Source organism: Danio rerio, chromosome 6, assembly GCF_049306965.1.
Source record: "Danio rerio strain Tuebingen ecotype United States chromosome 6, GRCz12tu, whole genome shotgun sequence".
NCBI lineage: Eukaryota > Metazoa > Chordata > Actinopteri > Cypriniformes > Danionidae > Danio > Danio rerio.
In genome coordinates this window covers 48903954-48931855 of record NC_133181.1, presented here as the reverse complement: position 1 = coordinate 48931855, position 27902 = coordinate 48903954, and the positions used below count along the sequence as shown (strand labels likewise).

The window sequence follows — 27902 nt, the reverse complement described above, 5'->3', positions numbered from 1 at the left end:
AGTCGCTACTTGACGTCAGGGTAGATCCCGCAACTATTGCATCGAAAGAGAATTGCGGACAGATAAAGAGCAGAAGAGGACCACCATCCGTCCACAGGAGCAGACGATCAGGTATTTATTTCAAGCTTTCTTCGAACTCTGCGGTTGAAGTGTATGAACTGATTTTAATGTAATGCAGAATCTTCTGCAATGCCAACTGCAAGCTTTCATGCATGGTGCGGGTAAAACAGTGTGTCCATGAGGCATATTTTAAGTCTAAAAAAGCGTCGATTTGAAACCGGCATTGCTTCTATTTTTAGTCAATTCAGGTTATTGTTTGTCTGTTCAGAGAAGATTATTAGTGCAGGTGGACACAGACTCCTGCATTCGCATCTATGCGCAGTGTCTGAACACGCACACACACACACACACACACACACACACACACACACACACACACACACACACACACACACACACACACACACACACACACACACACACACACACGAACAATATGCATCCGTTGGCATAGTAGTGCATTGTTCGATGCTCAATTACTAGTGATATACTAGAGACAGATAGTAGGGATTTTGTGCATTGCACGTTTACAATTGAGCTGGTTTACTAAAATCTTAGTTCATGTTGATTCATTTGTTGTATGTGTGTTTTATTCCTTAAAGCAAAGTGCTATTACTATGTGCTGTATATGTATAGCATGACATCGAATGATTATCATATTCAAATAACTGCATTGAACATCATCAGCATTGCGTTCGTTCAATACCAGATCGTTCCTAGTACTTTGTGTACAGATCTGAAAATTGAATGTGTACTATAACTTATGTAAGATAATGGAAAAAGTGTCCATAAATGCTATGATCTCGTGTGTAAGAGCTGTTTTGGTTATTGAATCTGCACACTAGTTTGATATATACAGTTGAAGTCTGAATTATTAGCTCCCCTAAATCATTCACCCCCCGTTTATTTTTTTTCCACAATTTCCGTTTAACGGAGAGCAGATGTTTTCAACACATTTCTAAACATAATAGTTTTAATAACTCATCTCTAATAATGGATTATTTTATCTTTGCCATGATGACAGTAAATAATATTTGACTAGATATTTTTCAAGACACTTCTATACAGCTTAAAGTGACATTTATAGGGTAATTTGGTTAACTAGGCAGGTTAGGGTAATCAGGCAAGTTATTGTATAAAGATGGTTTGTAGACTATTAAAAAATGCTTTAGGGGGCTAATAATTTTGTCCTTAAAATAGTTTTTAAAAAATTAAAAACTGCTTTTATTCTAGACGAAATAAAACAAAAAAACTTTGTCCTGAAGGAAAAATATTATCAGACATACTGTGAAAATTTCCCTGCTCTGTTAAACATCATTTGGGAAATATTTGAAAAAGAAAAAAAAATCAAAGGGGGGCTAATAATTCAACTTCAACTGTATATATTATTACTTTGGTCAGTGAAAGAATGTGGATAATCTTAAAAAATATACATTCATACATTTTAGTTCCAGAATTACAACAATCAAACATTATGTATCCATATAGCCACAAAGACTAAATAAAGATAATAAAGCATGTAATGTAGAAATTTACATTGTAAAAGAATAAATATATAAATATCTTTATATAAAAGTCTTTATTGATTTTATTAGCTTTTACCATGTACTAAAGAAATCAAAACCAAACATACAAATAATAATAATAATAATACATAAATAAAATAATAAAAAACATATATTTAAATTTAATATTTAACAAATACAGATTAATAAAATGCATAAATTATACAATGAAAATACAACAAAACAAAATTACAGAAAACATTATTATAAAACATTCATTCATTCATTTTCTTTTCGGCTTAGTCCCTTTATCAATCTGGGGTCACCACAGCGGAATGAAACCCCAACTCATCCAGCACGTTTTAACGCAGCGAATGCCCTTCCAGCCACAACCCATCTCTGGGAAACATCCACACACACTCATTCACACACACTCATACACTACAGACAATTAGGCTACCCAATTCACCTGTATCAAGTCTTTGGACTGTAGAGGAAACCAGAGTACCCGGAGGAAACCCATGCGTACGCAGAGAGAACTTGCAAACTTCACACAGAAACGCCACCTGAACCAGCCGAGGCTCGAACCAGCGACCTTCTTGCTGTGAGATGACAGCACTACAGCAAGAAGCGCCACTTCGTCGCCTAAAATAAAACATTTGTGATCATTTCAATATAAAAAATAAATATAGTCTAATTTTAATGTTTAGTTGTAAAATCAATTATATTTTTGCAAACTCATTGGAAAAAAGGTTAACAAAAAATTAAAGCGTGCCTTAGTGTCTCACTAGTGACAATATACAGCCACACCGCATTGCTACTCGTGTGATATTGCTTTTAAACAACAGTTCGACAACATAATCGTGTGTATAAAAACAAAAATCAAACACAAGAGTCTAAAAATCCTTTTGTAAGAGGAACTACTTTCCTCCACCATTCCTTAACATCAGAAACCATTGCTCATTCACTAACTTCACTTTAGAGTTAGTACTTGAATGATTCTATAGCGTAATGTCTAAAAAGTCACAGTGATGACAAAACAGGTCATTTTGCTCACATTTTAAGATTAGGCTGAACGGCATGAAATGTCATCAGTCTACAGTAATTTCTCCCAGTATTGCTCTGTTGCAATCTGGAGATCACAATATTACTATGGTATAAATACAGCACTACAACATACAATAGAGAGAGATCGACTTCAAAGTCATTTACCCGTTTAATAATGATTTGATCAACTGTAGTTTGAAATTACCCTGTTTTTCTCTTAGGGCTTATTATTTAGTTTCTGCCGCCATCTTGTGGATGAACATCATCAACCATCTTTGCTCACTGACAATCTAATGGCAAATCGACGCGCTGTCTCTAGATATATGCAATATCCTTTGTTACGACCCTGCCTTCCCCTTTCTTACCTTTCGGTGTGGCGTCACAGTTAGTTGGTTAATTCATGGGTGAAGAATGTATATATTTGAATTTTTGTGTGAAGACCGGCACTTCCTCTGGTGGACCATTATTCCCCAGAGAGGTCATTCTGTTCCAGCTCTTTTGTTTATGTTTTAGTGTTGTATTTTGTTGAGAGGATTTCAGTTGATTTCTTATTGATTTCAAATCCATAGACAGTTTGTTATACTTTGTTATTCCTTTTAATAAATGTTTATTTCATTATATACATTTTTGTAAATCTGATCCTTTTAATGTTACGGTCGGGAGCGAGCTGGCCATAACACCTTATAAATAAACTGCATAGTTGCAATCTAAACAACTACATTCTCCACTAAAAAAGCCTCAAAAATACATTATGTTGTCCAACAGCTGCAATATTTGTCAAGCTGTAGAGTGTCCTCTGCTTGTTGCTGTATGTGGGCAGAGTAATACACAAGGGTGAAGGGTTAAGAGGCTGGACGAGTGCTGTTACTGGCAGAATATTGCACGGCTATCAGCCAATCAGATTCAAGAACCAAACAGAACTGTTGTATAAAATCTTATAAATAAAATATAATTTAGAATATGATATATAAAAAATGTTGCATAACCATTAATAATGTTTAATATTATATTTTTCTAAGTTATTTGTATTATTTTAAGAAAAGTAACCCTGAAAAGTGGGACAAATGTTAAATACCTGAAGATTACTAATCGATCATTTTAATTATTAACAATAATAAAAAATAAAAAAAACATTTTAAGTGTGCGTATGTTAGATCATTAGGTCACACTTTATTTTGATGGTCCGTTTGTTGAATTTATGTTACATTGCATCTACATGCCAACTAATTTTCATTAGATTTTAAGTGGACTATTAGGTTGGGCTTAGGGTTAGGGTTAGTGTAAGTTGACATGTTCTCGTAAAGTTTCTTATAGTCAGGTAAATGTCTGTTGAAGGAGCAGCATCAATATTAGGCAGACAGTCTAATACTCAAATCGACCAACGAAAAAGTGTCACTGGTTATTACACTAAGGTCTGACAAATCAAAAATGTAACAATTTAATTTACAGTGTACATGTACTTACTATATTAACAACTATAAATTATGCATGTTGATGTACAAAATCCCTAAACCTGTCCCTCACCCTAACCCTGTGGGAGAACATTTTGTTAATTAGGCCTAATATTAGCCAGTACTTAGAATTACACTATAACATAAACATAAATAAATAAGGTAACAAAATAAATAATAATACAAGAAAGTAAATAAAAATAAAAGGAGGATGGAATGTCTCTCCTCCTTATGTTGTAGTATGCTCAGCCTGTTAGAAAGATCAATAAGTATCATTTAACAGCGTAGTTGCTCCTCAGAGAAACATTAATAGCGATGTAAATCACATTGATCCATTTAGACTCATGTAAAGAAAGTTCTTCATGACTTAAGGTTGGAAGCGTGGAGTTAAGTAAGTTGTGGAGGTGTGCAATGTTTGATGCATTTTTGATGTATATTTTAAAACATGTAACAGGGTCACTGGAGTTTGCCCATAAAAATTTCATTTCAAAATCTATAGCAAAACTGGCTGACACTGCAGACGTGCAGGCTAAATAAAATGCTTCATTACGCAACCACAAACCGTTGGTATGGTCCATCATCCCCTGCATGGAGAAAAGTAACAGGTACCATGTGATGACGGCATTCACACATCTAGGTTTCAGTGGCGGTGTGATGTGGTAATGAACACCTGAACAATGCCACACTGTTTTTATTGCTGTAAGAAAGAATTAATAATTTGTTTTGCTAATTTTCCATCACGCTGACTTTTTTACTGGCCTCTTCTTTTGTGTTTGTGTAGTTTCTGAGTGGCAAATCAACTATAAAATGCCTTTAGGAGAAGATGAAAATGGATGGAAAAAGAAGACAACTGATATCAAGGAGAATTATGATTTCAAGGAGGTCTTGGGAACGTGAGTATTGGATCAGATAATTTTGGTGCCCAGAAAAGTGCCCAGAGCTTTGTTTGATTAATCTCACATGCAACTGGCTTCTGCGATATTGCATTTGGTATCGGTGTTATTTTGCTATTGTTTATATCCTGTAGTATAAAATACTTATTTATTATATTCAATCAGCTTTTATAATATACACTCACCGGCCACTTTATTAGATACATCTTAAGAGTAACAGGTTGGACCCCATTATCCTTTAAGAACTGCGTTAATCCTTCGTGGCATATATTCAACAAGACACTTGACATATTTTTTTTTAGAGATTTTGGTTCCATATTGACATGATAGCATCACCCAGTTGCAGCAGATTTTGTTCCACCACATCCCAAAGATGCTCTATTGGATTGAGATCTGGTGACTGTGGAGGCCATTTGATGACTAATCTATTTTTGGGCATTTAGTCTTAGATGTCTATTAGATGACAGACCAAATTCAGCCTTGTTTTAGCCAAGTTGTCTATGTTTAGATGTCTAACAGACATCTATTAGACTTCATTTAAAAATAAAAATGCCTGCCGGGTGTGTTTATTCATTTATTTTTTATTTTTGTTTTGTGACAATGATCTGTTTTAGGTTGCAGTCTTGAACCTAATGTGCCCACATGAAAAAAATGAAAGCATGAAAAAATACTATAGTAATGCATATTAAATTATGCAAAAAGTGCTTTGAACTGTGCTATAGTAAAGTGTATTATAGAATTTACAACTCTTTGTTAATGAATGTTCCAATATATTGTAGTATTCACTATAGTATTTACTATGAACTGATTAGCTATAATAAATAATGTAGTACACTTTAGTGAACTGTTGTGTGTATCAAATATACCCTACAGTTGTAGAAGTATTAACTACAGTTTTAGTTCATTTGTTTATATTTCTATAGCTGTTATTTTGCCATAGTAACAGATTCATTCAAATAATTTACTATATAAATCAATGTAGTACAGCTCTTTGTTAATGAATGTTCCGGCATACTGTAGTATTAACAATAGTGAACTGATTAGCTTTAATAAATACTGTAGTATACTTTAGTTATTACAGTTGTAAACTGTGGTGTATTAAAGTATAATATACCCTACAGTTGTAAAAGTATTACAAGTATTAACAACATTATTAGGTCATTTGTTTATATTACTGTTTACATTACTTTAGTTGTTTTGTCGGGGAGACACAGTGACGCAGTAGGTAGCGCTATCGCCTCACAGCAAGAAGGTCGCTGGTCCAAGCCTCGGTTGGGTCAGTTTGCGTTTCTGTGTGGAGTTTGCATGTTCTACCTGTGTTCGCGTGGGTTTCCTAAAGGTGCTCCAGTTTCCCCCACAGTCCAAAGACATGCATGTAAATTGGTTAGGCTAAATTGTCCGTAGAGTATGAGTGTGTGTGGATGTTTACCAGAGATGGGTTGCAGCTGGAAGGGCATCCGCTGCATAGAAAGTGTGCTGTATAAGTTGGTGGTTAATTCCACTGTGGCGACCCCGAATTAATAAAGGGACTAAGCCGAAAAGAAAATGAATGAATGAATGTTTTGCTGTAAGAGTAGAATTATTCAGGTAATTACTACATCAATTCAGCTTTATTTGTATAGCGCTTTTACAATGTAGATTGTGTCAAAGCAGCTTCACATAAATGGTCATAGTAACTGGAACAGTGTGGTTAAGGTTTTAGTGTTTAAGTTCAGTTCAGTTCAGTTTAGCTCAGTTCAGTGTGATTTAATCATTACTGAGAGTTCAAACACTGAAGAGCCAATTTATCGATGCATAGCTCTACCAATCCTGAACCATGCGAGGCAGTGGCGACAGCGGAGAGGGAAAAAAAACTTCACCTGATGGGAGTGAAGAAAAAAAAACCTTGAGGGAACCAGACTCAGTTGGGCACGACCATTTTAATTTCTCCGCTGGCCAAAAGTCTTGTGCAGAGCTTCATTCGCCGTGGTTAAGGCTGGAAGATGGCCTCAGCGAAGACTCGTCTGTCCCTGGGACGTCGCTGGAATCAGACTAATGTTCTCCACTCCCCACGACCATCAGCGCAGCAGCAGCTCAGGATATGGCCTGGTCCCGGATATGGAATCCTTGGGATCATCACGTCGCTGGTCTTGGATCCAATCAGTGACTCCGCATAATCTGAGGACCTCGGGATGAGTATCCCCAGGTGAAAATAGAGAATAAAGAGAATAATTAGCGTAGCTGCTGTTCATAGTGTATATAAGCAAGATGCAGAAGCCTGTGTGGAACCCGCTAGGTGATGCATTGAGTGTATGCTTTACTAAACAGATAGGTCTTTAATCTAGTTTTGAACTGGGAGAGTGTGTCTGAGCTTCGGACATTATCAGGAAGGCTATTCCAGAGTGTAGGAGCCATGAAAGAGAAGGCTCGACCTCCTTTACTTGATTTTGCTATTCTAGGTACTACCAGAAGCCCTGAATTTTGAGATCTTAAAGAGCGAGTTGGTTTGTAGCGAGACAGAAGGTTGGTTAGATAAACAGGAGCTAGATTATTTAGAGCTTTATCGGTGAGAAGTAATATTTTAAATTCAATACGAAACTTAACAGGCAGCCAGTGTAAGGAGGATAAAATAACATCAATTGTTATAGTAACCTAAATTATTGTAAGTTCTGTAAATAGTGTTTTGAACCATACAAATTTAAAGTGTATCATGCTGTATGTATTATAGCATTTACAACTCTTTGATAACGAATGCTCAAGAATACTGTAGAATTAACTAGTGAACTGATTAGCTGTAATAAATACTGTAGTATACTTTAGTTATTACAGTTGTAAGCTGTGGTGTATTAAAGTATACCCTACAGTTGTAGAAGTAATATTCATTCATTCATTCATTTTCTTTTTCAGGTTAGTCCCTTTATTAATCAGGGGTCGTCACAGTGAAATGAACCACCAACTTATATCAGCATATGTTTTATGCAGTGGATGACCTTTCCAGCTGCAACCCATCACTGGGAAACACTCTCATTCTCTCACTCTCATTCACGCACACACACACTATTGACAATTTAGCTTACCCAATTCACCTAGCGTATGTCTTTGGACTGTGGGAGAAACCGGAGCACCCTGTATATCCACGCAAACACTGGGAGAACATGCAAACTTCACACAGAAATGCCAACTGACCCAGCCGAGGCTCGAACCAGCAACCTTATTGCTGTGAGGCCACTCTGTATAAGTATTACAAGTAGTATTTTACTACATTTGTTGTTTTGCCATAGTAACAGATTAATTCAAGTACTTTACTTTAATACGATTAAAAACACTGCAATATTTACTATAGTATTTTTCATGTGAATGATATGTCTAATGCGACACCTGTGAAGTTGTCCTAGACCTGAATGCAACACGATGCTTCTCAACCATCAACAAGTATTCTTCTCCCTAATGTTGCTCTGTAGCTTTCTTAATCTCCTTCATTTGTTTTAGTCTGTTGAGAATAACAATATGTCATGTTGGCATTCTAAAAACAATTTTCAGGATATGCTGGCACTGAGTGGCGTCTGAAACAGAACTCATCCATTTTCTGTTGGAGCAGTTGCCTCTTTTTCTCACTTTGCCGGGTGTGATTAACGACACCTCGGCGAGGCACGCAGCAGGCTTTCATTAGCCGTCAATATTGAGAAATTGTAAAATTTATTTTCACATTTATATACTGCGTAGATACAAATGACAAAATCTACAGTTTTCAATATTTCAAGATCACTTCTTGCTTAGTAATGTTTGAAGTTTACCTAGCTGGGAAAAAATGCAATTTTACAAATAAAACCTCAGTATAACAGTATGAAATGTTTTCACGACACATCGTCAGCCACCATATTGCAGAGCAGAACATAATCAATCCCACTGAACCAAATAAAATGTTCATTTTGCTGATTAATGCTGCTAAAAATGATTGATTATTGTCACATTTTGGCCTTTATTAATCTGAATATGACATTTAGGGCCCTATCATACACCTGGCGCAATAAGGCAAAAGATGTGTTCGGCATGATTTGTTGCTATTTTCATTTGCGCCACGTTGTTTAAATAGCAATTACATTTACGCTGCTTTGTGGACTGGTCTAGGAGTTGTGTTAAGGCGTAGCGCATAGCTTTTTTCAGTTTATTCATGACAGTTAGCCTTTATATAATGTTATTATTATTAGCAGTATTATTTATTATATGCATATTTATATTTGTTTTAATAAAAACAAGTTTAGATTTGTCCACCTGTTGGATTTTGGAGACACATGTATCACTATATTGTAATAGGAAATGTGTTTAGATATAACTATTTTAACTATTCGATATAACTACTCAATATTATTGTTCATTTATTCATTTGCTGGAAATTAGAACTGAATTTAGAAATAGTTTGAAACAAATCTTTGAGCTTAACAAACGAAATTGAACATGTAGACTAATAGATGTCTTTAGTGGAGGACTGAGTTTCCACTGTTTCGTTATTCACGAAAGTAAAGGAGTAAAGAGTAATAGTAAAGTAAAGAGGGCGAATGGATGAGGCTAGTTCTTTATCGTCTTTATCCTCTGTTTAACTGTTTTCTTGCTAATGAAGCTTTCAGTTTTTCCACTTACACAGTCTGCCTTGTAAATAACAAATGCGCAACTAAATCTTAAAGGAAATGGGAGATGAGCCTCTGATTGGTTAATGCAAGTTATGCTCAAAACATACCCATAACTATAGGGCTGGGCCGATAAATGATATCATATCGAATCGCGACAAAATATATGTCAATAACAATGGAATTTTTTACTCTATTTTGATACAAGAGCCAATCACTTAGCAGAAATGTGCATCGATAGGAATCTAAATGTGTGTTGATATTAAAGATGGATTGAATTTTTGGCTACCGAAAATTTATCAGCCAAAAAATATGTTATGCAATTTAATGGACCCTCTAATTTTTGTGGCTTCAGTCATTGTTGGGGTACTCCTAAATCTAAAGGCATTAACAACTGATATCTAAATATATATTATCAATGTTCAATATGGAAAATAATTATTAAGACTGCTTCTTTGCCATATTGCCCAGCCCTACCCATAACTCATGAAGAGAATAAGAACAACCCTGTTACACCATATACCAGAATGCAGAGCAAATTTTTCCGTCCCTTAAATAGCAAAGGTGGATTTATATATGCCCTTAATGCTTCTGCACCATGCACTTTAGACTTTGTGCCTAGATCACTAAAATAGAGCCCATAGTGTTAGAAAGACTTCAAAAAGTGATAAAAAAAATCAAGCAAAAAAAGAGCCCATTAAATTCATTTTTTCAAAATATTAGATTTTTCTGCCTATTAAGTTATTCTCTAGTAGATTTATCAGTGTACACACATTTTCCATGGTTTAGACCAGGGGTTCCCAAACTTTTCAGCCCATGACCCCCAAAATAACAATGCCAGTGACTCGCGACCCCCAATATTCTCTGAGGTGGCTATAGATAAATAATCTTTGCACACAACGGCGCACACATACCAAAAGGCCCAAATCTATTCATCATTTAATTTAAGAGTATGCCACTCGGAGACCATCCTCCATGTTCAGTTGTGGCCTGTATTTATTTTGTATGTATGTTAGTGCCGTGAAGGTGTCAGTAAGTTTAACCTGGTGCCATAAAATCAACATGCTACATCTGTTTATTATTAACATGTTACCATTGTTACTATTAACTACTATTTAGTTCTTTAGTAGGTTATGAATAAAATATGGTCATTCTAATATAGGTGAATAAATAAAATTATTAGATTTTTGGAAATCGATAAGCAACCCCCCTTTATTGTCCCGTGACCCACTGCAGGGTCCCGTCCACCTCTTTGGGAACCATTGGTTTAGACAGAATAAATAAGCAGGACAATGTACTCAGTAGTAGATTACTGTGCAATAGATGCCATTGATTACATCTGAATATATCCATCATAGCCTCACATGCATGTTACTGACACAATTGTTACATAAGTGAAAACACAGGCACTCGGTTCAGCACTGCAGCTGGACTGGATATATCGTATCTGTAATTTAACACAGTATAATGTCACAAAATTTAAGAGAATTTGGGACTGACATCAGCAAAAAAAGGAACAAAAGGCTAAACTAACCTTTATCGAGGAGCATGTTGTGTAGACACAGAGCTGGTAAAATTAAGTTAGAGGTGAGATGTCATGGTTGTGGTGTTTTCGGTAGCAGGAGTTGGGTTTCTCATGGCTACAGGGCAAAACGAATGCAACTTTTCATCAGAAGTTCCTTCCCTGCATTCTTCACCCAATCAGACAGCAATGTTTATGCAGAAAAACAAACATTTTCACACAGCAAAACAGATAAAGCTGTTTCCTGAAGCTGTAAATATTAAAATGATGAAATGCAGCCTAGAGTACTGATCTGAACCTGATTGAAAATCTTTGGAAACTGCTTGGTGACAAAGATTTGGATAACTAAAGCTACAGTCAGTGAACTGTAGAGTAGACGAAGAAGAGCTGATCAAGATTACAGCAGAGCAGTGTGAGAGACTAATGATGTCCTGTAAGAAACTAGAGACACTAGTGACATCTTCGAGAAACTAGAAAAACTATTGATGTCTGTAAGAGTTTAGTGATGTCTACTAGTGATGTTTAATGGAGACTAGTGATGTTTACTAGAGACTAGTGATGTTTGTGAGAGACTAGTGATGTTTGTAAGACACTAGTGATGTTTACGAGACACTAGTGATGTTTGTAAGAGACTAGTGATGTTTACTAGATACTAGTGATGTTTGTGAGAGACTAGTGATGTTTTTAAGAGACTAGTGTTGTTTGTAAGAGACTAGTTAGGTTAGGTTAGGTTAGGTAAAACTTTATTTGTCCCCGAGAGGAAATTTGTCTTGGGCATAAAAGGTGCTTCAACATTGTCTAAACAGACAGTAAAAATAAATAAAACAAAACAAATAAGAACAAACAGTTAAGAACATACATTGTTTACAGAATAAGACCGTATATAAGTGTAAATATATAAAACACAGAACCCAGTCAAGTGCTAGCGTACTACAGGAGCAGTGTTATTGGTAGAGTTCAACAGTTTTATGGAGGTAGGAACAAACGAAAGCTTCAGTCTATTAGTTTTACAGTGATGTTTACTAAAGACTAATGATGTTTACTAGAGACCAGTGATGTTTACGAGAGACTAGTGATGTTTGTTAGAGACTAGTGATGTTTACTAGAGACTAGTGATGTTTGTGAGAGATTAATGTTGTTTACTAGACACTAGTGATGGTTACAAGAGACTAGTGATGTTTGTGAGAGACTAATGATGTTTACTAGTGACGTTTGTGAGAGACTAGTGATGTTAAGAGAGACTAGAAATGTATGTGAGAGACTAATGATGTTTACTAGAGACTGGTGATGTTTACTAGAAACTAGTGATGTTTGTGAGAGACTAGTGATGTTTGTTAGAGACTAGTGATGTTTGTGAGAGACTAATGTTGTTTACTAGAGACTACTGATGGTCACAAGAGACTAGTGATGTTTGTGAGAGACTGTTGATGTTTGTGAGAGACTGTTGATGTTTGTGAGAGACTAATGATGTTTACAAGAGACTAGTGATGTTTGTGAGAGACTAGTGAAGTTTAGTAAAGACTAGTGATGTTTGTAATAGACTGTTGATGTTTGTGAGAGACTAATGATGTTTACTAGTGACTAGTGATGTTTACTAGAGACTAGTGATCTTTGTGAGAGACTAGTGATGTTTGTGAGAGACTAGTGATGTTTGTGAGAGACTAATGATGTTTACTAGAGACTAGTGATCTTTGTGAGAGACTAGTGATGTTTGTGAGAGACTAGTGATGTTTGTTAGAGACTAGTGTTGTTTGAGTGAGACTAGTGATGTTTGTGAGAGATTAGTGATTTTTACTAGAGATCAGTGATGTGTACAAGAGACTAGTGATGTTTATAAGAGACTAGTAATCACACGTAAGAGACCAGTGATGTCTGTGAGATTCTAGTGATGTCCTGTGAGAAACTATGGCTGTGTCTAAAATCGCCTACTACTTGAGTAGGTCCTACTTTGGAATTTACTTCAAAACCATTAGAAAATACCATCTAGTATGAATGCGAGTATATAAATGACATACTACATCCGCCATTTGTCATGATCACCTGACCTATCAGCGTCAGTTGTGTCGCTTCACTCTCATTTATGAATTCGGACTTGCTACTCGGCTCACATACTGTTTTCAACAAACTATATAGTATAAAAAACATGCGATTTCTAACACAGCCTATGTACTGATGGATCTATACACTTTTTACCAATATAGGCTCATTTCAAAAACGTAGTCCTATATACATTTCTGGAGATTGTGAATTATGTAGCCAGAGCTACGTATTGATGCACTTCATCTTTAAATCGAATGCTACAGGAAGGTATGATGCCGTTCCTTTTCGTGCTTACCAGCTGACTGCTTACCTCTTTGTGGACGGCTTTTCTGCTGTTGTCCAGTTAGCTTGCCATGTACGTTGGAGGACTTGAGACACGGGGTTCAAGTCAGTTGAAGAACGGTTCAATCGGTGCTTTTGAAAAAACTATTATTTGGGTTTAGGGAAGGAGGAGGGTGGGTTAGTCGATTGGTCAGTCAGTCGACAGCGGCCTCTGGTAGATTTATGCAAGAAGAGCATGCCCTAATAGCACTCATGAGAGAAATTTGAGATAGTTAAAAGCGTACACAGCAGCCTCTGGTGGATTTACACGAGAACAGCAGGCATGAATGGCGCTCGCGAGAGAAATTTGGATTTGCAAAAAACAAAAACTGCAGAAAAACATAGCTCCTGGGACTTATTTGGTGCTCTCCAGAAATGTATAAAGAGGTATGTTTTCAGAATGATTCTGGGTTGGTTTTTAGTAGACCCACACGGAATCTGCACGCACAGAAATCCACAGATTTTTACAGCTTTTTAGCCCATCGAGTCTATGTACTTGTGTAAATCTGTGTAAATTTATATTTGTTTAGTTTTTTAATTAATTACACTAATATTATTGTGTATTTAATAATAGTAATATTAAAATGTTCACATGATTTATGTACAATAAAATTTGTAGTCTAGTATTTTCTGTCTTTTTGTAGCTATGTTACACGAGAGACTTGCTTTGTTTACCGAATAAGTGCCTAATTGGATTGCATTGTAACATTGTAAACAATAAATTAAAGTAAGAAATGTATTATTAATTATTGCTAAATTAAGTTTAAGTTATGATACTCCTAAAATCATACCGCATAATTCGCAGATTTTTTTTACAAAATTCTCTGCAGAAATAGTAAAAAATGTCTGGCCCTAGTTATTACTTATTTTTAACTGCTACAACCTTTAGACATTTTAGTTCTAATAAACAATCTACAATCATCTCCAGTTTTGATCTTTTGTGTTTTCCACAAAATAAGAGCTTTAGCTGAAGCGCTTTGGTTATTTGGTAAACCACTGTTGTACTAAACTAAAATCTCCTTTATATTTTAAACAACACAGATTACATAACCTAACAAAGACTAAATAATAATAATAAAAATAATTTTGACCAACTGTATGCCGCGTTGCAAATTGATTTGTTTTGAAGTCATGTGGCGAGAAACCTGCTGTTAGGGCTTTTATAATTCATCTGAAGCCAGTTACTTAGCTAGCAGAGGACAAGAGAGCGAACGTTCCTCGACCCTAAGTGCACACTAGCCCTTTCATGTCGCAAGATATATTTATACCGCAGAGAGCGTGGGCAGAGCGTGTACGTTTACTGTCACGTTTGGCGCATCTTGGGCTTCGACGTGGCTGTGGGAAAGCGCCAGCGAGAGGGATAAACAGATGGACAGACCGATCTGCCATGCCGCACACTCACGCAAGATCTTTCACCAAAAGCACGTGAGCAGCAGGACGGCCAATGCTGGGTGGGAAGCGCATCGCCAACCTCCAAGGCAGCGCTGAGGGGAAAGTCACTAGCGATGAAACCTTCAGACACACGCAGACACATACACGAGCATATAATATTCATCAGGGGGTTGTTATGAGTGTCTCTCTCTCTCTCCCCTCCCGCGGCCAGAATGACTGCTATTTCAGATGGCATAACATAATCATTTGGGCATGCTTACTTCAGCTTGAGTTCACATGGCCAGCCTCATGTTAAATCCTCTTCTTTGGAGCCGTTCGTGCCACACAATCACCAGAGATACAGACTTAGTGTCACTGTGGCGCAATTGTTATAGGCTTGACCTGTGTTGCTATTTGACTGAAAGCAAGTTTGGATCAATCTGCAGCATAGTCAGATGCCTAGTATTAGGGAAAAATAGGCTTTAACTGTATTTATAGAAGTCAGTTGCAATTCTGTTTATGTTAATGTTATGTTTAGGGATTGTTGAACCTACAATAAGGTTGACTTCCAGAAATTCGTAAACCATTTTAGTTGATGGATTCTATTGTATTTTTCTTTAAAGATGCTGTAGGTACGGTGACTGTCTTCAGAAACCTTATTTTATTGTGCTGGTTGAAAGTCTCTTCACATTACAATAGGGTATATGCCAAAGTCAGGGGTGGACTGGGACAAAAATTCAGCCCTGGCACCGTAGCCACACCAGCCCACATTACCACACCGACACTGCCCCACCCACAGACACACAAATTTTTTACTATTTTGGTGTACAGATGATGAAATAATATGACATTCTTGCCAGATTTTGATTATGTCCAGGTAACCACAGATTGGGTCGGCCCATCTTGTAACCTGGTGGCAGTTGCCGATTGGGCCAAATACTTAACATTTATAGTTATTATTTTTATTATCATCATCATAATATCACATCTAGCAAGAGATAAAAGCTGTCTGCACTTAAAAACAATACATATAAAAAAAAAAACTGACCAGCCCACATTTAAAAGTTGGTCCGGCCCTTCTGGCATTTGCCAGAATTGCCAGATGGCAAATCAGCTTCCGGTGAGCTGTATGCCATTGCAAAATCGGCGAGTTTAAGGTCTGTTTTCTTTAAAAATCAGCAATCTCCACTGGCAGATTGAAATCCGATATAAAGTGGGTCACAGATTATACAAGAAGCACTGCATTAAATTACATTTTTCCCTGCCATGTCTTTAAAATATGAACATTTATTTTCAATAGAGCTTCTACGCTAGCCTGCCGATTCTGATGGGCGCGTATGAGTAAACGGCTTTTGTCTCGTTTTACGCTTGAGCTACTAAATGAATGTCAAAGTCTGTTTAATTGATTGTATTTTAATTACATTACAACATTGATGCTGTAAAAGGAATCGTTTAAAATGGAAAAAAAACTCATTAACAGGTCACCGGACATTTATTAGTATGGGAACAACACGGCATATCCCCTTTAGTAAAGTAAATGATCTACATTAAATGTATTATTATGTACTTTTATATTCTGAGTAAGGCATAAGACTAAAAAAATGTTCATCCAATTAAAATTTGTCAGGCCGATAATTCCCATAATTCTGATAAATAGCCCAAACTGTCTGTCAGCAAATGTAGATTTGTACATCTGCGCACCGTTTACGCAGACAGATCCGCCATTTGCACGTACACACAAGAGAGTGATAGCAGTAAAACCAAATGTTGAATCAAAACTTGTTAAAATCCTGAATCAATATTGGAGTTACTTTTGCACGCTGGAGTAAGGACGACACCATGGCTGAAGTATTTTTTTTAAACAGGTCATTTTATGTTTTAAAATTAGTTTAGTCACTCAAAGCTGATGTTGATTGTATTGTACAGTATTGGGAGTAATGCGTTACAAAGGTAATCTATTATAGTAACGTATTACTTTTTCCTTCAACGCAGTAGTGTAAGGCATTACTAATACACTTTCAGTAATATTTTACTCGGTACATATTCAGTAACTTGTCAGTTACCACAAACTTTCCCCCCGCAAGATATTAACAAATAAAAAATACTGCAAGTAAGTAATATTTCCTGTTCGTGGTTAGTGAATATACACAAGTGTTGTCATTAATCTCCCTTGACGCGGAATGATTTCAGCCTTTGAGCTTAAAGAGCCCATATTATGGGTTTTTGAAAATGCCCTTCCTTGTAGTTTGTAACACGGCTCTAGGTGAAGTGAAGTATCTAGCTAAGGCTTAAATCTGTTTGTGTACAGTGTTTAAAACTGTTGATTCATCTATAAAAGAGTCGACTTATAGTGCTTCAAACGAGTCGCCTTGATACCGAGTCATTAGGTGTTTTGCCATGACGTACAAACGAAACCAAGTTATTCACGTGCACGCGCAAACCCGGGAGATTTGAAACCTGCGGCCCCGCCCTCTGACACACACGCCCTCTGACACACACACACACACACACACGCACACACACACAAACATGCTGGTCGATTGAAGTCACACTGCAGATGGATATTATTGAGTCTCTACCCAAAGATGAAACCTCAGCATTATAGCCAAGCAGTTGGAAACTACTGGAAACTTCTGGAAACTACATGCTACAAAGAATACTTCATCGGCGTTTGCTAAAAAACACAAACAGATAAAAAAAAAAACAGACAGTACATTCGCGAGATGGACGTGCACACATATGGCAATATTTCACTGACAAATCGTCACCTTGGAATTATAAGGTTCTGCGTTGTGAATGATTTTGAGATATTGAGCTTTACAGTTTTTACATTCCATAGCAAACATTGTGTGTGTAACCTTTGTTTTTTTAAATAAAAGCTCTTAAAATGTAAACAACTTATAAAAAATATCCCATAATGTAAATAAGTTGACATAAGAATATGTCAATAACTCAATTTTGACAAAAATGTCAGACAGAACCTTATAATTCTAAGGTGACGAAATGTCGTTAGCGCATTATTACAAGTCGAGGGCGCGTTCATGTAACACGAGCAAGCGAATCTCTTTGCTCACTCGCTGGTTTTCTGTTCGTGGACAATGTATATTTGAGAGCTCGCAAGCAGTTTTGTCCACAGAGGAAATCGGTGCACGAGCAAAGAGATGTACCAAAGATTTGGATTAATAGATTTTTTGTTTGTTTGTTTTTTCAGCAAAGATCAATTAAATGTATTTAAACTAAAAACATTTTTTTTATTGGATTTACTAAAATTAAGGTATGTTATTGCAAACAATTCATATGAACTGAATTTAAGAAAAAAATTCACTTTAGTATTGTTCAACTTAATTTGTTTGTTTACATTCAGCACATAAAAAATTTTTGCAACCACTTACCTTAAAACAGGGGTGTCCAAACTCGGTCCTGTAGGGCCAGCGTCCTGCAGATTTTAGCTCCAACTTGCTTCAACACACCTACAAGAATGTTTCTAGAATGGTTAGTTAGAGCTTGATTAGCTAGCCCAGGTATGTCTGATTGGGGTTGGAACTAAACTTTGCAGGACAACTTTGTTGACACTTAAGTGGCTGCAAATTTTTTGTTTTTTTTAAATCAGGAGTAATCTATAATCTACAATACAATAAAATAGAAAACAGTTATTTAATTGGTGAAATAAAAGCAACCTGACTGAAAATAAACTGCTAGTGTGTATTTATGATTTTGTAATATGGTGGTTTCTAACTGTGATCATAAAATAGCCCATTTAGAGTGTTTATATTGCATTTCTGTCTAAAAAAGAGGTAGAAAGCAGCCCATTTTATTGCTCCTGAAGTCTAGCCCTGAGGTGACTCGCAGCTTTGACGCTTCCAGAGCTGACAGCCTTAAGCAAAGTGACGCTGCTTGCTTCTAGTGTAGACGTGGTGTTACATAAATTGTTGCATTGAATTGAATGTGACAATTTACGGTAGAATGGCTCAACACATTTGTTTCATAAATGAAGCCTGTTGTACCTTGTTTCCTTTGCAAACCAATCAAAACCTGTACTCCAAGAACTTACTGTACATCTACGGTTTCATAAAAGCCAGCCAGTGAATTTTGCTTCTCACACTTATCAGACAGTAAGCGAACAGTCTGTGCAGATGTCAATTTACTCTATGATTACAGCAGTAAGTACACTGAAAAAAAATGATCAATTGGATTGTATTTGTATAAAATTGCATTTTTTACAGTTTATATGGGCTGAATTTAAAGAATCAAATGATTATTTTTTAGTAATGTTAACCTAATATGTTTGTTTGAATTCAGCCTATATAAGTTGTTTGCCACCAGTTACCTTAAAAAAAAAATTAGAAAATCCAATGAATTTTTTTTTAGTAATCTATTATGATCTTCAGCAGTTCGTAATTTTGTTTTTAGGTCTCCTATTGTTGGTTCACATCCATCCAAAGTAAAAAAAAAAAAACACTTAAATAGACTCATTATAATATACACTGACACTGCATGAGATTCTTTTTTACAGTCTGAGGCTACGTCTACAGTAATCCAGATACATTTCAATACACTCTTTTGGTCTAAAAACACCATCATTCCACACTATCCACACAATCATTTTCAATTGCTTCCCCAAATTCGTTCATCAACACTAAAACAACAAGAAGCTGCATCATTTCTAACCTGATGTTTATTTAGTTTCTGGCTCTTTGAAATGCCATGGCAGTTTGTAGAGGAAAAAGCAGAGAGCACAGTAAACATTCTGTGTCATTTGAAGAAAAGCTATCTGGAGCCTTTGCAAACTGACATTGATCTTTAACAATGCTGTCCAAATGGAGAACATCCAAAAGAACTGCTGTACAATGCCCTCCACCATTTTAGCTGAATTGGTCACATGACTAAAAATGTGTCATCATTTCCCAGAGTAAAAAAACGCCTCAAAATGGCATTCACTTTGGAGAGTGTATTCAAAAAGATATATTTTTATTTCATTTCGCTTATCCGGGGCCAGGTCGTGAGGGCAGCAGTCTCAGGAGAGAACCCAAGACTTCCCTCTCTCGCCAGACACTTCCTCCAGTTCTTGGAAGATCCCGAGGCATTCCCAGGCCAGCCAAGAGACATAGTCCCTACAGCGTGTCCTGGGTCTCCTCCGAGGCCTCCTCCTAGTGGGACATGCTTGAAGCACGTCCCTAGGTGGGCGTCCAGAAGGCATCCGAAATAGATGCCCAAGCCACCTCAGCTGACTTCTCTTGATGTGGAGGAGCAGCAGCTCTACTCCAAGCTCCTCACGGGTGACAGAGCTCCTTACCCTATCTTTAAGGGTGTGCCCTGCCACCCTGTGAAGAAAAGTCATTTCAGCCACTTGTATCCGTTCGGTCAAGACCCAAAGCTCATGACAATAGGTGAGAGTAGTAATGTAGATTGACTGGTAAATCGAAAGCTTAGCCTTTCGGCTCAGCTCCTTCTTTACCACAATGGACCAGTTCATTGATGCATTACTGCTGCCGCTGCACTGATCCACCTGTCAATCTTATCCTCCCCTTACTCGTGAACAAAGTTACTTGAACTCCTCCACCTGGGGTGAGGACTTTTTTTATTGCCTATGAAATGCTGTCTCAATGTAGATGGAAGGTCAAAACAAAAAGAAAAGTGTTTTAAACGAAAATCTATTAGTGCATTAGTGTGGACATGGCCATTTTTGAGTGCAAAATAGTTCCATCTCTCTAAACTCCACCTACTTTGAGAACATACTCTGCTCTGATTGGCCAGATTTACTGTTTACAGCAATCACAACAATCTCCATATATTTCTCACGCAAATTTATCGCTTATAATCCCTAAAAACCATAATACACATACATGAAAGTTGTGGATTATCCAGTCAGATCTTGCAGGGAAACGCAACTATTTTACATTTTGTCAGTTCAGTGGCTATAATTCGTATGAATTCATACAAGTTCAGTCGTATGAAATTGCACTATTTTAAAAAGGAGGCATGAGTGCCACGCCGCTAAACCCAACCATCAGTGGGGGATAAGCAATTTATATTAAATTGTACGAATGAGATCATATGATTTCATACGAATTAGCTATGAGATAGCGTTGGACCATGAAGTTTAACATTCGTATAAAAAAGTTTAACTGAATTTTTTTCATTTGTTAAAAAAAATCCATGGCTCAAAACCTACATTTGATCCAAACCACACATTTGGAAACGGCATTTGTGATTTGCCTTTTGATTTAGTGGCTAATTCGTATCAATTCATACAATCTAATTCATACAATTTAGTACGATTTGCTCATCACCCAATGACGGTTGGGTTTAGAATGGGGTTGGGTGCCACACCTCCTTTTTATAATCGTACATTTTCATACGACTGAACTCATACGAATTAGCCACTAAACTGGTAAAACGAAAAATACTTATGTTTTCTCATGAGATTAGGCTGGAATAAACTTACTTCGTATGTTCGACTAATAAGCTGTATTCCAGCTTCATTTGAGTCTGTCTCTATCACTGACGGCTGTTTATCTACTGTAACGCATGATGAGAAGCAGAAGTGCATTTGGGAATAGGGGCGGGAAGAAGCAGCTCATTTGCATTTAAAGCCACAGGCTACAAAAACAACTACACTATACTCAGACACCAATTCTGGAGGCTATAATAACTAATCTGATGGGTATTTTGAGCTAAAACTTTACAGACACATTCTGTAGATACCAAAGGCGTACCTTACATCTTGTAAAAGGGGTAAAATAGGTGCTCTTTAATAAAATCACGAAAGGCATACTTCAAATATTCTCCATTAAATCAAACTGTTTAATTGTATAGTAGCCCAATGAAACTATCAATGTAAATGAGCGAGTTTTAGCTTTGCACAGACAGGCACGGGCACAGGGTTGTTTTTCTTTTGTCGGCAAACAACGAATTCTACAGAGAGCTGAATGAACTGAAGCGGACAGTGTAGTAGGCAAGATCACTGCAGCTGGGACCTGTCTGCCCTATCAGCAGAAATAAACACGCACAAAGAGAAGCAGAGAGAGAGAGTAATAAATCATGTGAAAGTCCACAATTTCAGGAGACGCTCCTCGAGGTGTGTTGTAATAGTAGCGCAGAAGCAATCTGTAAATGTTAAGGGAAAAGTCTTTAGAAAGGAGCTGTCATTCTGTATTGTTGGACCACACACACACACACACAAACACACACACACACACACACACACACACACACACACACACCCACACACACGCAATACTGTAGTAAATGCTGGGTTCCACACAATTAATTTGTGTTGGGGGAATATGAAGAAATTAAGTTAACTTATTAGTTATTTACAAATGTAGGTAGATTGAACATAAAACATTAAGTTTTCCCCAAAAGACCTCAAGAATTGTGTTATTTCAGCTCAATTTTTTCCACAAATAATCTTACATTATTCATTCATTTTCCTTCAGCTTAGTCCCTTATTTACTAGGGGTCACGACAGCGGATTAAACCACCAACTATTCCAGCATATGTTTTACACAGTGGATGCCCCTCCAGCCGCAACCAAGTACTGGGAAACACCTATACACTCTCACATTCACACACGCAATCATGGCTAATTTAGTAAATCCAATTGACTTGCATGGCTTTAGACTGTGGGGGACACCGGAGCACCAGGAGGAAACCCATGCAAACACGGGGAGAACATGCAAACTCCACACAGAAACGCTAACTGGTTCAGCCAGGACTCTAACCAGTGACCTTCTTGCTGTGAGGTGACAAGTGCTAACCACTGAGCCACTATGCCAATCTCTAAATGCAACTGTAAAAAAAAATGGAAGGGTTTCTCTGCATTGGCAAATCTGTAACCTAGCTTTGTTTTGTCTGCGTTCTGATGAGTTTTCCAGGTGGGAAGGTGTTGTTCGGAGGATTTAACTGTATATGTTGACAGAAAGCCTCTTTTCTAAAGTAGATTAAGGAATTGGTTTATCCGTGAAGTCTCTGAGTGGAGGCAATTGATTTATTCTGGGGAAATTGTATCTGCTTATCTACAGTAGCTGCAGACCCGGATTTTAATAGAGAGCGATTAAAAACATGGGATACTGTTGACAAGCGGTATTTGTATTTACAGTAGTGCTGGACAAAGATGTATCGCAAACAAAATAAAAATTGTTTTAATTGTTTTGACAGCTTTGATTTAATATATTTTTTTATTTATTTTGATTTAATAGCATGTGTATATGCTATATATATCAAGATCATGCTTTTACCACATCTCGCCTAGACTATTATAATTAATTATTGGTCATGACTTAAACTGAAAGGAGATAGAGCCTTTGCAGCCGCTGCTCCACGTTTGTGTAACCAGCTGCCACCAGACATTACAAGTGTTTCTTCTCTCTTTATTTTTCCAGACTTAAGACACATTTTTATTCTATTGCCTTCCCTGGCTTTTAATCTTTATTGTGTACTGTTTTTGTCATACTTTTATCCTTATTATCACTTTTATTGTTATTATTGTATGGTCATACAACCAGAGACTATTATGCATCCGTAAGTCGAGGCTGAAATGCAGCGGTGACCGTGCTTTCGCATTAGCTGGTCTTACCTTGTGGAATACCCTGCCCATTGGTATTAGATCTATATCATCTCTGTCTGTTTTTTCAAATCTAGGTTGAAAACTTACCTTTTTGATTTGGCATTTTATCAGTGAGAATTGTTTGTTTAAGCTATAGTTTTATATCTTTCTCTGAGATTTGTATTGTGCAGCACATTGGTCAACCTTTGGTTTTTTTTAACAGTGCTATATAAATAAAATTGACATCGACATTTTACTGTTTTAGAATGTGTGTTATGGTTTTGTTCAGCACTTTGGCCAGTGCCAAACTGAAGTTAAATGTGCTTTCAAAATAAACTTTACTTACTTACATTAAATTTTCAAATTTTGTACATTTTTGTGCCCGACTGCTGTAAACTCTTGAAGTGCCTTTAAAAGACATACAAATTATAAAGTTTCACTCAGTTGTTGATCAACTATAATTCCAACTCAGTGCTGCATATCCCGCATTGTGACTATTGGTGACCCACACGTTGCAATATCAATTTCTTTTCGGCTTATTCTCTTTAGTAATCTGGGGTCGCCACAGCAGAACTGCCAACTGATCCAGCATATGTTTAACCTGCCTAGTTATCCTAATTAGTTAAGCCTTTAAATGTCACTTTAAGCTGTATAGACATGTCTTAAAAATATCTAGTAAAATATTATTTACTGTCAACATGGCAAAGTTATTAAAACTATTGTTTAGAAATGTGTTGGAAAAATCTTCTCTCTGTTAAACAGAAATTGGGGAAAAAATAAACAGGGGGGCTAATAATTCTGTCTTCAACTGAATATGATACAAATTATATATGAATTTAAAGATCTATGTGATAAAATTGGTACAGTTTAATTTCTATGGATGTGTATCACATAGACACAATAAATATATATAATACACTCACATATGTTATGTCATAACAAACATTTAGTTTGGATGCGATTATTTGCGATTTATCTTTGCCCTGCACTGATTTATAGTTATAGTTATTATTAAAGTTCAACGTTTGACTAACTGGCAGATGTTTGTTTAGGAGCGATATATCTCTTGTTGGTGTTTATACAGTTTATACAAAAGCACGTCTTGTGTTAACATGAGTAAGAATGTGTGGTACTTTGTTATGATATGTTATGAGTAAGTGCTTAAGCTACTGTGCAAACTAATATACTGTAAATAAAAAGTCTTGCATTTTTTAGTTGAATGAAATAATCTTTTCCAACTTACATCAATCAAGCCAACTAAAAAAATTAAGTTTAATTTTGAATAACTTAAAACATGTAGTTGAAACCTGATCAACATATTAAAATATGTTAAATCAATATAAAATATTTGTTGTCTTGACTTTTCTAGTGTACAAAACACAATTTATTTACATTGTTTCCGTAAGAAGATGATCTGTTTTTGATTTGTTTTTCCAGTTTGAAACTCATTTAGAAAACAAAATGTGACGACTGTTTATATTTGTGCTCAGAGCTCAAACATTGCTTTGACGTTGCTGTTTTGTTTTCGTCAGAGTGCAAATCTTGTTTACAAAGTGAGCATAAGAGGTCAAGGGGGGAAAAGGTTGAGATTTTTTATTTTTAGAAATTTTTGTTTTCAGCAGAGGGATGACTGAAACATCTGAGGTGTTTTTTATCTCTTTGTTGATTTTGAGACAGATGTTTTGAAAGCAGAACTTGTGTTTAGTTTACTGGGACGGTTTTATTTATTAAGCTGTGTCAGGCTGCTGTGATGTCACAGTTTGTTTGTTTTTTCAGTCAGTAGTAACAGCCAAATTTATACGGCTTTCTAAAGGAGTATAAAAGGACAGAAAAGCACCCTAAACCACATAGGCTTTTAAAAGATGTTCATGAAAAAGAAAACAGGGGCCACTTTTGCTGCATTTTTGTTTAATTATTAAGCACAGCTTGCTGGAGTGAATCTGCGATTCAAAGTGGCGATTTATTTTTTTCTTTTCCAAAGGTTTTTGTGAAAGAGCTGTCAATTGAGATTGTCAGTGTTTCCAGAATAGAGAGACGTTCACTTAGAGATTATTAAATGAATTAAATATGATGAATTAAACCGAGAGCTAGCAGATGGAAGCATAAATAAGATAAAGTAATTTTTCTGGGGTTAGAATAATAATGTTGAGTGCTCCAGCGCTAAATCTTTGAATGACTGGATTATTGCTTCACAGATTATTCCTCAGATCAAGTGCAGTGGTTATGAAATTACTTTTACCTTGTAAATGAACAGAATCAAAAACTGATTTTACGGCAGAGCAAATAAGTATTGAACACGTCACCATTTTTCTTAGAAAACATATTTCTAAAGGTGCTGTTGACTTGAAAATTTCCCCGGATGCTGGTAACAACCAAAGAAATCCAAATATGCACAGAAAACAAATTTACAAATGAAGTAATGTGTAATAAAATGAAATTATGTAGGAAAAAAGTATTGAACACATGAAGAAAGGTAATGAAAGCCCAGACAGCAGCTAAAATCTCTCACTTGTTATTCAGCAAGTCTCTGCTCTTCGTCAGTGCAAATTAATATTCACTGCCTCAGTCCAACATCTACATCATCAGGATGATTAAGATGAAACCAGGGTGGCCAAGGAAACCCTCAAATGCTTTCAGAGAAAGAAAATGAAGCTTTAGAATGGCCCAGCCAGTCGCCTAACTTGAATCCGATAGAAAATACAAATTAAAGATCAGAATTGACAGACGGAACCCACAAAACCATCAAGATTTTTACACTATGTTGAAGTCTGGGAAAAACTCACACCTGAGCAATGCATGTGACTTCCTTCTCCATATGAGAAGTGTCTTTAAGCTGCCCTCACCAAAAAGACTTTTATATAAAGAATTAAATACATTTCAGCAGTTCAGTACTTTCTTCTTGTGTCATTCCATTGTTATTACTCATTTTATTGTTATATTTGTATTGTTTGGGTTTTTAACAAAATCTGGTTCAATTCCATGCCAACAGCTCATTTAGAAATAACAAATAATTATTTTTATATTATATTATATTATATTATATTATATTATATTATATTATATTATATTATATTATATTATATTATATTATATAATAATCGTGTCTTCCTTTAGACATATTTTCATACATATTTTTGCAAAAAAAGTACTAATATAGTACTGATCTACTAATATGCTTTTAAATACTATCAAGAGTCTTCTTATTTACAATAATTATTTCAATACTAATGTTAACAGTGTATTGTTAACATTATACTTTATCATTGTTGTTTCCACTTTTAATTGAGACAAAAAAAATGAGCTTCATAGCCTCTGTATGATTGTGAAGCCATCTCTAGTGAAGCAGAATATCTCATCTATTTTACTGTGGGTAGTTATCAGCCATGTATCATATGTAAGGCATTCTATTAGCTGTATGTCTCTGTGAAACAATCTTCGCATTTACAGACCCAAACACCCACACTGGCAGTCTTGTATCATTCCCTAATCTCCATTCTCTCTCTCTTTCTCTCTCTCTTTCTCTCGCTCTCTCACTCTCTCTCTCTATCTCTCCTCTTCCTCCTCCTTTCCCCACAGGAAGCAATGGAGGCCTTAATTACACCATGTCTCACAGCAACAGCACAGCTTGTGCTTTCTTTCTTTCTTTCTTTCTTTCTTTCTTTCTTTCTTTCTTTCTTTCTTTCTTTCTTTCTTTCTTTCTTTCTTCCTTTCTTTCTTTCTTTCTTTCTTTTCTTATCCAACCTCCTTTTGTCTCTGCAACATCATTTTTTAAATCAGTTTTGATATTTTGTGCTTATTAGCTTTTTTCATGAATCTTTTTTTTGTTTGTTTTGTTTAACGTACATTAAATATCCATCTACAATTTTAAGTATTTCTTTTGTTACACATTATCAATTTGTGTCTATTTATCTAAAAAATACATAAATAAGTAAATAAATGAAAAATATATAAAATAAATCATTTGAATCTGACGCGTCTTATAAATTAACCAAGATTTCTGAACCTGATTTAATCCAATGTTCAGATTTTTGTGAAATGTTTGTAAATCAGCAAAAATTTTTACAAATAATGTCCCATTTGCATATTTACAGAAATATATGTAATCATTTTTATAATAAAACACTTATATAAATACTATTTATATAATTATTTATTGCATTTTTCTCAACATTTACTCGGTCCCAAAACTTTTGAGTTGTTTGAGTTGAAGATATTTTGAAGAATGCTGGAAATCATTCTCTTTCAACTCAGTTCTTAAAAATAGCCATTTTTAACTCATAAAGGTTTGAAAAAAGGAGAGGGTGAATAAACCAAAACAGATTTTTTGTCATATTTAGGTCAAATATCCCTTCAATAGTACAAAAGATATCAGATTTTTTCTTGGCAACAAACTAAAATGTTTAGATAGCATTTATTTCAACAAAGAATTTTATTTTTTTTTTTACATTAGTTTAATGGTTAGACTTTAAGGAAGGCCATACAGAATCTGCAGACATTTTTTGCTATTTCTCTGCAGAATTTTGTCGGTATCTATGGACTT

At 35.9% G+C, this 27902-nt stretch overlaps 2 protein-coding genes across 4 annotated transcripts in view; one reads left to right on the top strand and one right to left on the bottom strand.

Annotated features, from left to right (window-relative positions):
* The window catches only part of camk1a (calcium/calmodulin-dependent protein kinase Ia), a 54653-nt gene continuing 26751 nt past the window's right edge, over positions 1-27902 (top strand). For both annotated transcript variants that reach the window (XM_021477264.2, XM_021477265.2), the window contains exons 1-2: positions 1-111; positions 4845-4956. In XM_021477264.2, coding sequence (XP_021332939.1) covers positions 4871-4956 — 86 coding nt within the window. In that variant the 5' untranslated portion in view covers positions 1-111; positions 4845-4870. The remainder of the gene's footprint in view (positions 112-4844; positions 4957-27902) is intronic.
* The window catches only part of LOC555793 (actin-associated protein FAM107A), a 60664-nt gene continuing 39308 nt past the window's right edge, over positions 6547-27902 (bottom strand). For both annotated transcript variants that reach the window (XR_012408191.1, XR_002459113.3), the window contains exon 8: positions 6547-11200. The gene's annotated coding sequence lies outside the window, so the exon portion shown is untranslated. The remainder of the gene's footprint in view (positions 11201-27902) is intronic.